At 37.7% G+C, this 15,633-nt stretch overlaps 1 protein-coding gene across 1 annotated transcript in view; it reads left to right on the top strand.

The window, feature by feature from the left end:
• The window catches only part of TELO2 (telomere maintenance 2), a 1,490,787-nt gene that overhangs the window by 659,273 nt on the left and 815,881 nt on the right, over window positions 1-15,633 (top strand). The window contains exon 11 of the mRNA XM_044089295.1: window positions 2,170-2,277. Coding sequence (XP_043945230.1) covers window positions 2,170-2,277 — 108 coding nt within the window. The remainder of the gene's footprint in view (window positions 1-2,169; window positions 2,278-15,633) is intronic.

Here is a 15,633-nt window from a genome sequence, read left to right as displayed (position 1 = left end):
GAATATATTTATGCTATTAATAAGAAAAATCAAGTAAATGCCCTGGCAAAACATATATTATATGATTGGCCAGCGGCGTTCGTTGTAAATCGAGTATACTAATGGAAAAGGTCCGTCGCCTTTTTTTTCTTTTAGCATAACTCGATGTTAAACCCAAAACCCATTATGGCGAGGTTTAAAATAAGCAACGGAGATGCATAGCGAGACACTAAAAAGCAACGGAGATCTTGCTTTCTTAAATAATGTCAATTGCTATATTAGAGCATCCTGAACACATTTAACTTTATGGTACTGCAGTTAGTGCCTGTAAACCAAAGTGGTAGAGATTTTGTAAGTGAAATGGATTGTGAAGTTACAGGCACATAGGTGGCCTGGTTTAAATGCAGTGGTGCCTTTAAAGCCAGCTTTGAGAAAAAGAAAGTTTTGTAAATGAGAAGAATGTTGGGTGCTATGATTGGATACAATGTGCTTTAAATTTTGAGCCCATAATAACTCAGTAGATCTGATGAAGGGTTATCACGAAAGTGCTCATCTTTTATGTGTTTTAATAAAGTCTGAATTTTAACCATGGTATACATTTTGTTTTTTTTACGTTTTACTTGTTAGTATCCCGACTTCTAGCTGCTGGCCTTACTCTTTGTTTGGCTTATCTGTATCCATCAGGTCTGTACTCTCCATCCCATCTATCAAGACCACTCTGAAAGGCTTCCTAGCTAAAAATCTGTCTTTGTTCTTGCTGAAATCCAGGATAAAGTATATCCCTAAATGTGAACAGGTATCTTTTCATTCCTTATACTTCTTTAATCTTCATTCTTCACTTACTTCCTTACCGCTTTCTAATTCTCTGCCCTGACTTTCTCTCTAAGTATGCCATAAGACTGTTTTTCCCTCACTTCATATTACAGTTCTTATTTGCATTAGACTAACTTACCCTTAATTTCTCTACAGACTGTCTATTAAATGTGTCATATACCTTGTATCAGTTTTTAACCAATGTTTTTATATTGTCTAATCTGTTATAATTATTTGAACTGCAGATGATTTTGTTTTATTTTTGAAGATTGTAAAATTATTGTTCTTAAAATGTTTTGTAATAACTTGGAGCTTTTCTCCCTGGGCCTCTGCTGAAAATGGGCTTCTACTCAGTCAGCCTTTCCCAGTAATCAAATGCCAGTCAATAAATAAATAAATAAATAAAAATTCTTCAAATATAACTGTAAAAATAAGACTGTGGTAGTAATCCTAAATAAATCAGAAAAGCTTATCCGCACAGATAGAAACATTATTGTTAGGAGCACATTAGAATTATCCCATAGAGATGTAACATCTGACCTTACTTCTTTACCATCTCATTTGTTAACATATCACCATGTGCAAAATAAACAAAAAAAATGCATTTCACATGGGAGACAGAACTGCTGTAGTCCTAGTGCAGGAGCTGAGCCAACTGCACATTGCTACGTGTTGTGAGAAAGGAACATTGCAGTGGCCACCTCCAACACAGCAGCCTTGTGACTCATGATCAGAAGTTGAGAATCACTTATTTCCTAGTCTTGATCACATGGACATTTAAAACTTAACTTCTATGCATAGACAAATTTGCATTCAAAGCAGTGCTACTGACATTAAACTACTGTTGTGATTGCCAAGGGTCCTGTTGTGATTGCCAAGGGTCCTTTTGAATCAATCTCCACTACCCAGATAATATATATTTGTGTTTATATTTATAAACACACACTTGTATGCATTTGCTGATAATTATTGTTAGTAATCATGGTTATACAATGACAGAAATGCATGTCATAATCCTTTAGAAACTCAATATACGTCATATATGATGTCAGTTGTACATTTACTTTTTGAATTATAACAAAAAGCAGTTCAATTCCATTGTGGTACTTCTCCCCCCAGAATGCACCAGCTTCATTAGTTCTTGGGTTGTAATTTAACGTGTTGTGAAGGAGCCATTTTTTTAAACAATGCACAACCAGATTAACTCTAGTTCAGTAATCTAATAAGTAATATTGAAGAATGAGGTAGGATTTATATCACTTGTCAGGGCTGAGCCATTTTCCTGAACTTGGTTCTGGAATATGGCCTTTGTTTTATAAGGGTATGAGCAAGAGCTCATGGCTGCTGATTGTGTAATTTTTTTTATTATTTATGCAGAACAGTGCATACTTCCACACTGCCAGAGATCGATAAGAAAGAAGATGAACAGCCTTCTGCAAAACATCAGCCACTGAAGACAGAAGGATCTGATTCTGAGCTTGACAGGTGAGATTGCATGTTGCCTTTCATTTCCTTGTGCTCTTTTTGTTTTAATGTAAAATACAGTGTTCATATGTTTTGATTTAAGGATTGTCCTAATGATGTCTTAATGACTGTGCAGTTATTTGTATTTTTTGAATGAGTAATCATATTAATACCTTAAAAGCATTGAGAGATTAAAGACTCTATAGTATGTTTTTTTATTTTATTTTATTATTGTACATAAATTTGACATATTCTGGAAAAATATTCAAACATGTATTCACACATCACAAGCTTTTTTGTATAAAAAGGCCAAGTCATCCCTCTTTTTGACTTGGGTATACTGTGCCATTTGTTCATTTACCAGTACCTGCTTTATTTTGTTCAAGGTTGTAAGTGAGCTGGAGCCTCTTGTGGCACTCAACCTGTATAAGTTAGAGAACTAATACTGAATATGATGCCAATCCATCTCAGAATGATCACATGTACCCATAGACACTATAGAGTATCATACACTTCTGTAAGTACTTTGGGGGATGATCACTTAAGTTATTAATGTGGTCTTGGGATGTGGCAAGAAAATGACACCTGGTTAAAACCCACATTGGCATAAGAAGGGCATGCAACCTCTGCACAAAAGGCACATCAGCTGGTAACAGAACAAGACAGCCGAATGGTGCAAGGCAGCAATGCTGAATATTGCACTGTTGGGCTACACCCTCCATTTTTCTTTCACATCTCTTTTTGTGAAACATGCCGCCTTTGACTTAAGTTTTTATACATTAATGGAAGACAAACTGTAATCTGAGCTGGTGGTAGATACCTCCGTTGAATTCGAAGTAGTTGTTCTCAAGTACTACTTTTAGTAGCAGGCATAGCACCTCTGCTCTGCTGGGGTCATGGTTTCTGTGCTCGACTAGGTACTTTTGGACCATAGCTATCCCTTCTTTATGGGGGATGCTTGGGTATAGTCCCACTATGTCGAGTGTGACTAGGGTTCTTTCTCTGTACTCATGGTTTTTGTGAAACTCAAATATCCCATCCAGGAACTGCCATGAGTCCTTTAGGTAAAATTCAGTGCTTTGGACTATCGGGTTAAAGTGGTAGTCGAGTAGCTCTGAAATGTACTAAGTTTTTGTTCTTTTTTGACAACACGATGTGTCTGGGGGAGATCCATTTGGGTTTTTTGGATCTTCGGGATCCCAAATAGCTTCCCAACTTCAGGGGAGTCTATTTCCATAAAGGCCAATTCCTCTTCTGAAATTTTACCTTTAACGGCTAACATTTTTGAGTGTCTTATCTATGACTTTGAAGCTAGCCAGGACTTCTGGTTTAGAGGTGGTTCTGTAGCTGTTTTGCTTATTCAGCACCTCGTACATTTTTTATGTATACATTTCTTCATTCATGATCACAATTCCTGCCCTTTTGTCTGCTTTTATGATTTTAATTTGTTTGTCCCTACAGAGCTCGGCGAGCGCGTTTTTCTCTTTCGGGTTAAGACTACCTTTTTTTGTATGGTGGTGTGCAGTTCAGGATGCTTCTACATTTGTTTTCATACACTTTGGAGAAAACACTGATGTGGTTGTTCAGCGTCTGGTTCCATTTACTTTTTCCTTTGAGGGAGGCCTGTCACATTATCATTGTCTTCACTATTTTGGGAGTCGGAAGCTCCACTGTTAGCACGGCTGTAATAGCCTCTATCTCTCGGGGGGGGGGGGGGTTCTGTTCCTGTCTGGTAGGTATCGGTGGATACCTGGTTGATAGGTGGAGGGAGGTCCCATCTGTGTCTCGGTTGGGGAGGCCTGCCGGGGCTGTTTTCTAAGCCTTGCCTGCTCTCTGTTGATCTGCTTGTGTAGCTAGATCTGTGGTTGAGTATTGGTCTCACTCTGGGTTCGCGGGCGAAAGACGTTCCTGGGGTCTCACTATCCGTGTTGCTATAGCCTAGTTGCGCACTTGTACTTCTGTTACCATGTAACAGTTCAATGTTGCCATCTTGTATATCATTTGTCGCCTGCACATTAGCACTATAGTCAGATGCGTAAGACACATTTGCAAGTACAACATCATTGCTAGTGTGATCCGTCTGAGTGAACAGTTCAGATCCTGCGGTCAAGAAGTTATTACCATCATTGTCCCTTTCATGAGTTATTGCCTCTATACTTTCATTCCTAAAATTTTCGAATACCTTATGCATATTTTTATTCGCATGAAAACAATGTTTTAAATTTAGCTTTCTACAGTACATTTTAAGTCTATTACCACATGTGACATTGCCCCTTTGGCTGGGTATAAAGTTGGGGCCATTTTTAAGTACGTCCATGGTTGCTGTATCTAAAGTTTTACCTGTGAGGTTGTAGATGGTCTCACTGTCCTGTAATATTCATGGTGCACTTTCGGAGCATCTCTCCTTACTCGCCTGGACCTGTTCATCGTGATTGGGAAGTTTGTTCTTCCCTTGCTCCTTCCCCTGCCTCTCCCCCTGTTTGACCCCGCATGGTTCGGGGGTCCTTTTTGGCTCCAATTCGTGGCATTGGCTAAAAGAGACTGCTCGGCACGGTCATTGAGTTTGGGGCAGTTGCTGGGTTTAGCGGTGGCCTTCTGTTCTCCTTTGGTGTCGAGGTGGGAGGTGTGTAGGCTGCCTTCCAGTGGCCCGGTTCCGTTTGTCCCTGGTTCCTACTTTGGTGGTGGGCCACAGGCTCAAGCCACATGGTTGCTCAGTGTTGCTGCGGTGATCTGGTGTGGGTCTGGGGGGGTGTCCCCTTGCCTCGTATCCTGCCTAGGCGGTGTATCTTCGGCGGTTGTTCTGTTGGTGTCTTCTCTGGTCCCCTTCGGCTAAGCTAGGTTCTCTTGGTATTGTCGCCAGTGCCTGTGTAATTTTTTTCTTCTTTTTTAGCGTGATTTGCTCTTAGTGTTTGCAGATCTTCATCTACATTTCTTGTAAGTCCTTGGTGAAGCGGTTAGTGGCAGGGTGCTGGGTGATAGTGTCATATATTCCTTTGATGTCTTCTTGTATCTCCTCTAGTTTCTTTGTGTTGTGATTAACACTCTCATGGCTGGCGTCGTCATATACTTTGCACAGTGCTTTGTACGTGTCGTCTGTGCCATGTATCCCATTGAGGAATTTGTATACATGCAGTCCTTTGGGCACTGTCTCCAGGCTGATGCATTTTTTCAGATAGAAGTTGTCAAATTCCACATTTCTGTGGTTGATGAGTAGTTTCTCTAGTTTGTCGACGAGAAACTTGCAGTCGTTTATGGTGAGCCCTGCCTGGTTCTCTGCTTGTGTTGCGGCATTCCTGTTGTTGAATTCGTTTGGTAGGAAGCCGGTGAGCGGGTTGGTTTCTTTGCATGCTAGTAGTTGCTCTAGCATAGATCCTCTGTTCTGTTGGCTTTCGCTGATGTCTGTGTGCCTTGCGGCTCTGTGGTTCCCAGTGTTCGCCACCTTGGGTTGGTTGTGGAGGCCAATTCCTTTAAGGATGTTTTCAGTGATTGCCGACAATTGCGATAATGACCACGCTAACGCAGCAAGGTCGATCGGAATGCTGTGGATAGTCAGGTTGAACAGCTCTTGACTTTCTCCTTGGGAGTTGCTCACTTCTTCCATGACCTGATAGTATGAAGGAACAGATTTACTGAGACTTAGTAAAAACTATCCCCAGGTGAATAACTAAAACACATAGACAAAATTTTTGGAACTCCTGGGTGGTCAGTGGGCTGGAAGAAAGAGAGCTGAGAAGGTTTCAGATTTGAGCGATTTCGTTCGCTATTTTATTGTATTAACATAGCATTGAACTCCTTTAGAAATCTGTATAAGAGCATTCCGTGCATTTACTTTTATACTGTCCGAGGTACTAGTGCTTCAGGTGTACTGTGTGACATGTGGGGGCTCTATTGGCTATCTCTGCCATTTCAGTACGCTTTTGATATTCAAGCTACCATTGAGTCCTGGGGCTGTATCAGACCTGAGTTTAATTTGCCTTTTAAGCTCTTAGACTTCCAGCCGAGTGCTGCTTTCCTCACTGAAAGTGGTGACTTTCTCTAAAACTAAGAATTTGAAGCTGGGGGGGCTGCTTGCAAGTCCTTGCATGTTTAGCTATTGCATTTTTGTTGTCAAATCTGCATACTGCCTGATAGTGTTCTTTTATTCTGTCAGTTTGTGGGTAATCATACCCACATAGAACGCTTCACAATGTGTGCAATTTCCTAGGTAAACTACCTCTTGGCTAGTGCAGTCATATTTGTTATATGTATATATATATATATATATATATATATATATATATATATATATATATATTTTTTTTTTTTTTTGCCTTTTTAAACAAATTTTTTCACTCAGGCATTACATAAGTCACTCAGTTCCTGCCTTCCTTTAAACCTCACTCCTCGTGAACTTCTGAACACTATTCTACATGCATTGTTCCCAAAAATTCCATTTATTTCTAGGAAATTTGCTCCTTCCTTTTTCTATAGATCTTCTCTCTCATTCTTTTATCAAAAATGTGTTTCTTTTTGTGCTACTAACTAGGGTTTCAATCTTGTAAGGTAAGGATCATATTTTACATAACTGCATTAGCTAAACCACTAGTATTGCACGTTACAAAACATATTCTCCATCTTTTGAAAAAAGTTTCTTATTCTTCCCTCCAGTTGTGTCAAAATACCAATTTCCTTTTCAGAACTTAGCATACCCTTTCCTGTGTCAAATTTTGATTTTTCATTTTCTTCTTTAGAAGTAAACATTAAGACTTAAGTCTTATTTTATTGAGCTCCAGACAGTGTCATCAAATCAAAAAAAAATCTCAAAACTATTAGCAAGAAATGCGAAACAAACGAGCATAACTTTTTTTTTTTTTAAATAGTTTACAAATTACAAAAGATTTTCAAGTAGCACAACAGAGAAACATGCTTGTTTTATTATCAAATAGTCTGAGAAAACCAGTGTTCAGTCTGTGAGGCCATTGAGGAGCACTGGCTCTTTGCAATTGCATATATAAACCTGGTCTTCCACATACTGATCAGACTTTAACTTAAAGTATTCAGTTGTTACCAGTTTATAAGCTGTTATTCATAACTGTCAAAAATTGCAAAGTACCCTATAAAATTTCCTTGATCACCTCAACCCCTCTGTCTGAAATTAGTTGAAAGGTAACTGCCATTCACAATAATCTAACAACATTTCACTTTTCATTTGGGTATTCAGCACTTATGTGACTAATCATCACAGTTAAAACTTACATATAAATCATGCACTGCATCTACTGCAGATGAAGGAAAGCCGCCCCTCACACTCTGTATGAGTGTCAGTAACTAATACATTTCCATCTAACTTCATAATTCCACTATTAATATATTTTAGTAGATGTAAAGCAGATACTTAGTGATGCATGCAAACACATTAATGGTAATTTCAAAAGAAATATTTAATGTCCATCTTTATTTCACTTGGCTTCATTCACCACAACAAAACATCATTCTGGCTTTATGTTGGTCATACGCTAAAAGTATTCAGATCTTAGTTCTGAGTAGATCTTCTGTACCTTTGTTCATTTAAATCCATCAAGATATTCACCCACAAAAGTCATAATTTCACTTGGAGCTTATCATAAACTTTGACATTGCCATTACTGATAAAGCACTGCTCCCCACCATACACTACACAGGTGCTCTTAACTAGCTGATGATTTATCGTTGCCCCCCCCCCCACAAGGGTATGAGACCTCTGTCCTGTTCATTTCTCATCTAGAGAACCTTATCAACTCATCCATTTTTCCAGGGGCAAGAGTCAGGAAGTAGGGAGCTGGCCATGCTACTGGACTTTATCTTCATGGGTGACTTGCAGGCTCTGCAATTGCTTTTACTTGGAGAAAGGCACTCTGTGCTGCCCCACACAACTTTCTGTGTTAAACCAGCACAGTGCCAGTGTAGGGTGACCTGCTGGGCTCCTTTTGTGGATGATCACCCATAGGTAGGCTGGCATCAGCTGGTCACTGCTGTCCTCCCTGCAGCTGCTTAATTGAACATGGGTTCGCTGGGTCATAGTCAGGGCTTCCTCCCTCTGTGCCACAGTGCTGGGTTATCAGGGTGTGTGTGTGTGTGTGTGTATATATATATATATATATATATATATATATATATATATATTATTTTTATTTTGTTTGTGTTTTATTCCCTGTATTGTCCATCTGAGTTGTGTTCCGTTTTCAATGGAGGCTTGTGGTGGGAAAAAAAACTTTAGAAAATGTTAACGTAATGGTATACAAAGCAGAGCAAGTTGCTTGCTTTTTGTTACTAAAGAGAATTATATAGATGTAACATTTCAAAAATAGACAGTAAAGGTGTCATATGGATCCACTTGATGAAAATCAGTACAGTAAAAGGCTCAATACTGTTATTTGAAAGTAGGCAATACATTGTTATATTGAGACATTTGATATGGCATTTGAATGTGAAAATGGAATGTAAAAAGAAAAAAAAATACAGTATGTTTAATAACAAAGGGAAAATGTCATAAGGGGACAAAAGAGGGAAGGTAGGAGGAGATGGAAATAAATTAATGGGTTAAGTAAACATCAGTGAGGGAGAAGAAATCTTGAGTACAAACAGAATTCTTTATATATGTAGATGAATAGTATGTTGGAGACATTATGGAAGGTTGGCATTGAAGTTAAGGTGTTCACCTTATAGGCACAAGGTGCAGGGTTTGATTATCACTTATGGTAATTGGCTGGGCTTGGAATGGTCCACAAGGACAGTTAGTATGGTACTAATTAGAACAAAAATAATATGCATTTTGAGCATTTATGTAAGTATGCCGTGTCTGTTTGTCTTTGTCAGTTTGAATAAATTCCTAATTAGCTGACTGGGAAGCTCCTGTTAGACATAACCTGTTTTCATTAAAGATCCAGGAGGAAAATCTTCAGTGGCAGCATTCACCAGCAGTAGTACTTTAAACATACAGAAAGAAATAGAAATAAGAAAAATAAATCAATTTCCAATAAAATGTCAGTATCTAGACAGAAAACATTGATTGAGCTGGGGAGAACTCATCAGCTCTCTGCTCACTGAGAATGGTAATCATTGAAAGGTGCATCCTCCTTAAGTGGTAGAAACCAAGCATTTTTGTATGCTGACCTATATTGCTGTTGTGGGTGCTTCACCCTCTCACCCCCTTACTTAAATGTAACAGCACCAAGGTTATGCCAGTATTCTGGAAAGGGATAACTTTTGATCAGCTGTCTTGTGCATATGGGAGTATGATGAAATGTAGTGTTGTTCCATTAGAACTAAAATTTTCATAGGTTATAATTGTAGAATAGTGTTCTTTTTTAAAAAAGTAATTATTCAAGTTAGGTTATGATTAAATACAGTAGTACTGATATACAAATAGGATACATCGGCTTACCAGAAGGAGGCTATAGGCGATATGCTGCAGTCCAAGAGGAAAAGAAGCAAGTGGTGTCACAACAGGATGGGATTAAATAGGGAATAATAGGATGTGGACAGTGTAGAGTGGTAAAGTGGGTATGATTAGTAAATGAACCATATGATGTGAAGAGTAGTATGTGAGTTATGATGGTGTTAGTTAAGTGTGCACGTATAAAGCTTGAGATGCTAGAAGAAAATTGTTGATTAAATAATAAGAGGACTGTGCCAAGAGAAAAGCATATTCCATTTCCTCTCAGTAATGGCATACACTCTAAATTCTACCACCTGCTCCAGAATTTTGAGAATAACCTTGAGAGAGAGAGTCATGGCTGTCGTGACCATGTGAGATTTCCTTTGCCCATTCATCATTGAAAGTCCCACTTGCAGTCGTTTCTAAAATCTTCTAAGTTTGTAGGTTCATAGGTATTTACAAAGCATGCCTAGGAGACCATTAAGGAGCCTAACTTAAATTCCCAGTTGTCCCAAAGCACTGACTAGTTAAATGACTTGCTCATGGTCACACTGTAGGCAAAAGGTGAAAAGATTCAAATCCTTTACCAATGGCACAGAAAATAGCTATTCAGGTCAAAGCTTTAGTCCAGCTAGTCTAACTATGTACATAACTCTCAACTGTACAGATTTTCGCAGAATGTACAGATTTTTGCCTCATATTTTTGGTCCATTTTTCATAAAATTGTGATTTTTGGCCAAATCATTGGCAAATCACTGAAGATTGAAGTCGGAAAATAATGGTAGACAAGTTTCAGACTTAATACCCTTCAGAAAATTCATGATAATGCAAAACCTGCTATTCTATTAACTTTTTAAGTTTGTAACAACAATATTTAAAAATTGTTCTTATTTTTGACCCTTTGTCCCTCCATTACTTATGGCTTTGCCCAGATTTCTTGCTCTAAGAGGTTGAGAGGTGTATTGTCAGACTTGGAATTGAGAGCTTTCAGAAATCAAGAAGCACATCTCTGTCCTCATCCTTTGCTGGTAAAGTAGTAGTGTGGTTGTTTATATTGCAGTCTACCAGTTTGTTTTGGTATTTTAATTGGGTATTTATATTTTTTTGAAAATGTATAAGATTAGGTCTGCACTCTTTACTGAATTTATAGTTTTATACTTTTGATTGGATTAGTTTATTTATTTATTGCATTTGTTTACTGGGAAGGTCCACTGGGCCAAAAAGTGCCCATTTTCAGTGGAGGCCCGGAGAGAAAAGCTCCACAGTGCTACGATACATACAGTCTGATAAAGCACAAGTAACAGTATGATAGATACAATGTGATAAAAAAAAACAGAATAAAAATTACGTCAGATTAAACTGCTAAAATGCTAGTTATAATCTATTCACAACGCAAGACATTCATAACAGACAAGTTAGGTGTGTGACTGAAAGAAAACATTTTGATATTTGTTTGTTTGCATATTATTTGTTAATTAGGTATGTTAGTTTGTTGCATAGACCCTTTTCAGCCATAACTTTTGCACAGAGGCAAGTGTAGGTGCAATATGTATATGAACACTTCACTTTAGCCAGTCACCCAGCATGTTTATTTTTCCTTCATAGGGGAATGGGGGGAATAGGATGAAACTGGAGTACCCAGAGGAAGAAAACCCCACAAATGCGGGGAAGGCATGTGAACTCCACACAGTTACTGAAAATCAGGCTTGAGCCCTGGACCCTGGAGATCTGAGGCAGACATTTTGCCGTTGAACTGCTATGCATGTTTGTTCCTCAACTTTGTACCTTCCACTTGAGTGGTTGTATTAACTCTTCTACACAAACTCCCCTCTTAGAGGAAGGATTCCTTTTCAGTCTCCCTCAACAAAATTTTATGGTAGTAAAATGTATTACAGTGTCATGCAAACTGCATATGCACATAATGCAGACATTTTAAAACTTTCAAGCAAAACTGATCCATTAACCAGTAAACTGCAAACATTAGGGAGGGTGACTCTTGCCTCTTTTTCAGCAAGTGAGACACAAGTCTGAGGCCGTTGAAATGAATAGTAGTCTTTGGGGGAAATTCCAGTCTGGATTGTCAGAATAGTTTGTGATTATTCCAGGAGTGTCAAAGAATAGATCTCTCAAGTATGTTATTTCTGAACATTATCAGAGAGTGAATGTAATAAAAGTATCCCAACCCAGTCCTCCCCCGGGTTTACCTATAGTAAGTGTGTTTTTTAGTATAATTATAGAGAACTAGGGGAAGCAGGCAATTAGTAGTAATGTTGGAACATTTATTTTCTGTAATATATAATTGGTTTACCAAGTCATATTTAGAAGATGATTAGAACATTTGATTAGAATGCTTGCAGTGTTTTTCTGCTGTTAACCATTCAGTTCATATAAGAGAGTAGGGAGGTAACTGTCGTTTACTTCTTGTTCACCAAGGTATTAAACAGGACATCGTTGGGGTTGGAAATGCACCATAGATCCTTCACTTTAGGTCTCCTCCCCAGAACACCTTTATGGCTGTCTTATTCTGCTTTTTCTTTCCAAGAAATCAGTTTGTCTTTGACCAGACTTCTCATATGTACCAGTTACTCATTCTGAATAAGTGGAACTTTAAGAACTGCTTTTAGTTTCCATGCATATTGAAAGGTAGGCAACACAAGTTGCCTCTAGTAGTGAAATATGAAGTCACTGATTAATTGCTCAGTGCATTCTTGTAACCTCTCCTTATTTCTGCATTTCAAAGGTTGTGTGCCAAGCCAGACAGAATAGCAGTACAATTATGAACATATGCTCTTAAAATATGATTGTGTTTTAGTGTAGCGTTCATAAATGATTTATGTGGCTTGATTCTCCACCCCCCTCTGCAGCCAAAAAGGGAATGGGGGTAGTGTAACACAGATTGCTAAGAGAAGCTGATATGTCTTTATCCACTTAACCATTTCAGCACTAGTATGTCATATTGTGATGTTTCCCAGCTTTTCAGTCACAGCAGAGGAGAGCTGCAGCTAAATCTTGAAAGGAACTGGTATACTCTTTTCAGGCTGCGTATGCTCCCTCGTATGCTATTATTTTTATGAATTATTTTGAGAATTTATTTATTTACAATACTGAGTTTTTTGTTCATCATGTTGTTGTATATAAAAGGTTTATAGATGATTTGATTTTTGTTTGTAAGGGTAATATGAGACAGTTTGAGACATTTATGGAAATTTTAAAGGATAATAGGTTTGGTGTGCAATTTACATATGAAATTGATTTAGAGACGATCCAGTTTTTGGATTTGGAATTTTTTATATCAGAAAATCAGGAGATATCTTATAGGCCTTTTACCAAGGAGACTGCTGTCAATAAATTTTTTGGCAGCTGATAATATACACCCTTCCCATTTGTTGGCTTCACTACCATATGTTGAATATAATCGTATTTTCAGTAATACGTTTGGTAAATCTATTTTGGATCAGGAGTTTCTTAAAGTCAGACAGAAACTTTTAAATAGAGGGTACTGCAGCTATTCTAAATAGGGATGAAAAAAGGTTTAGTAATTTTTCTAGTGACAAACACAGTAGAGTAGGAGTTGGGTAGTATGGTACAGCTAGATCAGATGGAGAGGATGGGTTATTTTTCATTTCCAAGTTTTCACCCTTTTCTGATATCTTGAGGGGTATAGTTGATAGATTTTAGCCCATTGTTTGTGATGACCCAACCTTGGCAAATTTGTTTCCGAAAAGAGTAACATTTTCTTATAGTAGATTTTTGAATCTTAATGAGTTACTAAATTTGAGAAAAACCATGGTTGGGGGGATCGCATGGGCTGTTACCCATGTGGTAGATGTAAAATTATGTGGTAGATTAAAAAATTTAGATGGAGCTAGTATCAATAACAGAAAATAGAAAGCAGTGAGTTATTTTAATTGTCTGTCCTGTGGGTTTGTTTTATTGTGGGGTGTGGATGCACACCTACAAGATGGGTATATAGGACAAACCAAAAGTATGGTAAAAATGTGTGATGTAACATCTGGGGGATATCGGACATCGCACAATGAAGAATCCTGTGGCAAACCATTTTCATACTGCCCATGGGGAGCTCTGATGTTAGCTTGTTTTTTAGTGTTTTAGCAAGACCCCCTCTCACAGACAGGGTGGTGATTTTTTTTCACTAGTTTATTTCATTTGGAAATTAAATTGATTATTAATTTTGGGACTTTATATCCCAAATGTTTAAATCAGGAACTGAATGTTTATATTTCTTAGATGGATTGATTTAGTTGTTCAAGTTGTTAAAATTCATTCACAATTATTATGTGACGTAATCAGGAATTAAAATGTATAATGTTATGTTTTTTTATAAACTTGTAATAAGAGGGTTAAATTTTGTAACGAGTTTTAATTGGGTGATGTCATTAATTAATTGATTGGGCTTGTTATATAAGACACTTTTTGTAATGGTAAAATATTATTCCCTTGAAGACACCTAGCCCGAGGTACCAGGAAGCATCATTAAAGTTTGGATTTTACCTGCGAGATTTTGTTGTGTTTTTCCAGCTTCAGTGGTTTCAGCCTTTGTTTTTTTTTTGTTTTTTGCACTAGCATGTGGTTACGTTCAGTATTTTGCACCATCACAAAAGCAGCATGACCAGTCTCTCTGTAAGTAATCATAGTCCATGATTTTATTTTGAAAGATCAGCCATCAGAAATTTTTTTTGCCTTTTGATTCACTTGGCCAAGTGAAGTTGGTAGGGAACGAGCACTGATGTGATGCCATTCCAGTACAGCAAAAGCCCTGTCAGGAGCACAATGGAATAGAACTCCTGACATTTCTGAGATGGCATTAACTCAAACTGACCACTTGTGAAGATGAAGAGTTCTCTTGAGCATTTGTTTTTAAAGACAGAGTAAGGGGCTATATTGGCGGTCTGTTAGCTGTTCCCTTTCTTCACCTCTGCTTTAAATCTCTTTTGCTAATGGATATAATTGGTCTGACGTGTGATTGTTGGGCTGTTAAAAATTAGTTTGAGATGTAAAACCAAAACGGTAAATCAACTGGAGCAGCATACAAAAACAAAGTGTGCAAGGTAGCCAACACATTTTTCAGTCATGCCTGTAGTCGTATTCCCATGTTTGGATCTCTCATTGTTTGATATATCATAGTGGCATTACTCATGCTTAAATTTCCCATCTATCATTCAGTAATGACAAAAATTTCAAATTCTGCTTTTAATTACCATTGGGTGGATAATTTAAAAGTTGGATTTGTACCATAATGACTTTTGTAACAGTATCTGTAGGAGAGGCTGTCTTCCTTAGTGTTGTTTTGCCTTCTGTGCCATCTACATTGTAAACATGTTTACTTCACTTGTTCACTCAACTGTTGTAGCTCCACGTGGAAATTTTATTCTAAGAATGCTAAATATGGTATTAATTGTAGGTTAGGTTATGCTGCTATATTTATTTACTTATTCAGTCTGTTAACCAGGTTAGAGCACTGGTCCCAGTGGACCAACTTTAGTTTCAGACTGCAATTGCAATAAACTTAGAATGAAAACAAAATATGAGGGTTAATTAAGAAGAGTTACAGAAGCAAAGTCAAAAATAGAGTAAGCAAACTGTAGTCAAATGCATGAGTCACACATGAATAATTACTTATACAAGCTAGAGTTTACTAATGCACAGAAAAGTTACTAACAAAAGAAGAGCAAGGAGACAGAAGGCAAGTGTATACAGTACTTAATAACCAAGATTTTAACTTTCTCTTAAGTGGGAAGGCAGAATCATTATCAGCAGTTGCCTGGTGATTTGGTGGCTATATGACTAGCTGTCGACAGCTGGCTCATCACAGTAGATTACATACTGCACAGCTTGCTAGATCAAAATCTACTCATTAGAGACTATACTGTTTTTTGCTGTTGTGACTCTGATTTTAAGAAATTTAAATTTCAAATACCTCTTCACTTAGCATAGGCTTGATTCACTCTTACGGAATCTAG

This window comes from Protopterus annectens, chromosome 12.part0 (genome assembly GCF_019279795.1).
Source record: "Protopterus annectens isolate FY-2018-M chromosome 12.part0, PAN1.0, whole genome shotgun sequence".
In the NCBI taxonomy this organism is placed as follows: domain Eukaryota; kingdom Metazoa; phylum Chordata; order Ceratodontiformes; family Protopteridae; genus Protopterus; species Protopterus annectens.
The sequence above is the reverse complement of the archived record's forward strand: the minus strand, read 5'-3'. Positions and strand labels throughout refer to the sequence as shown.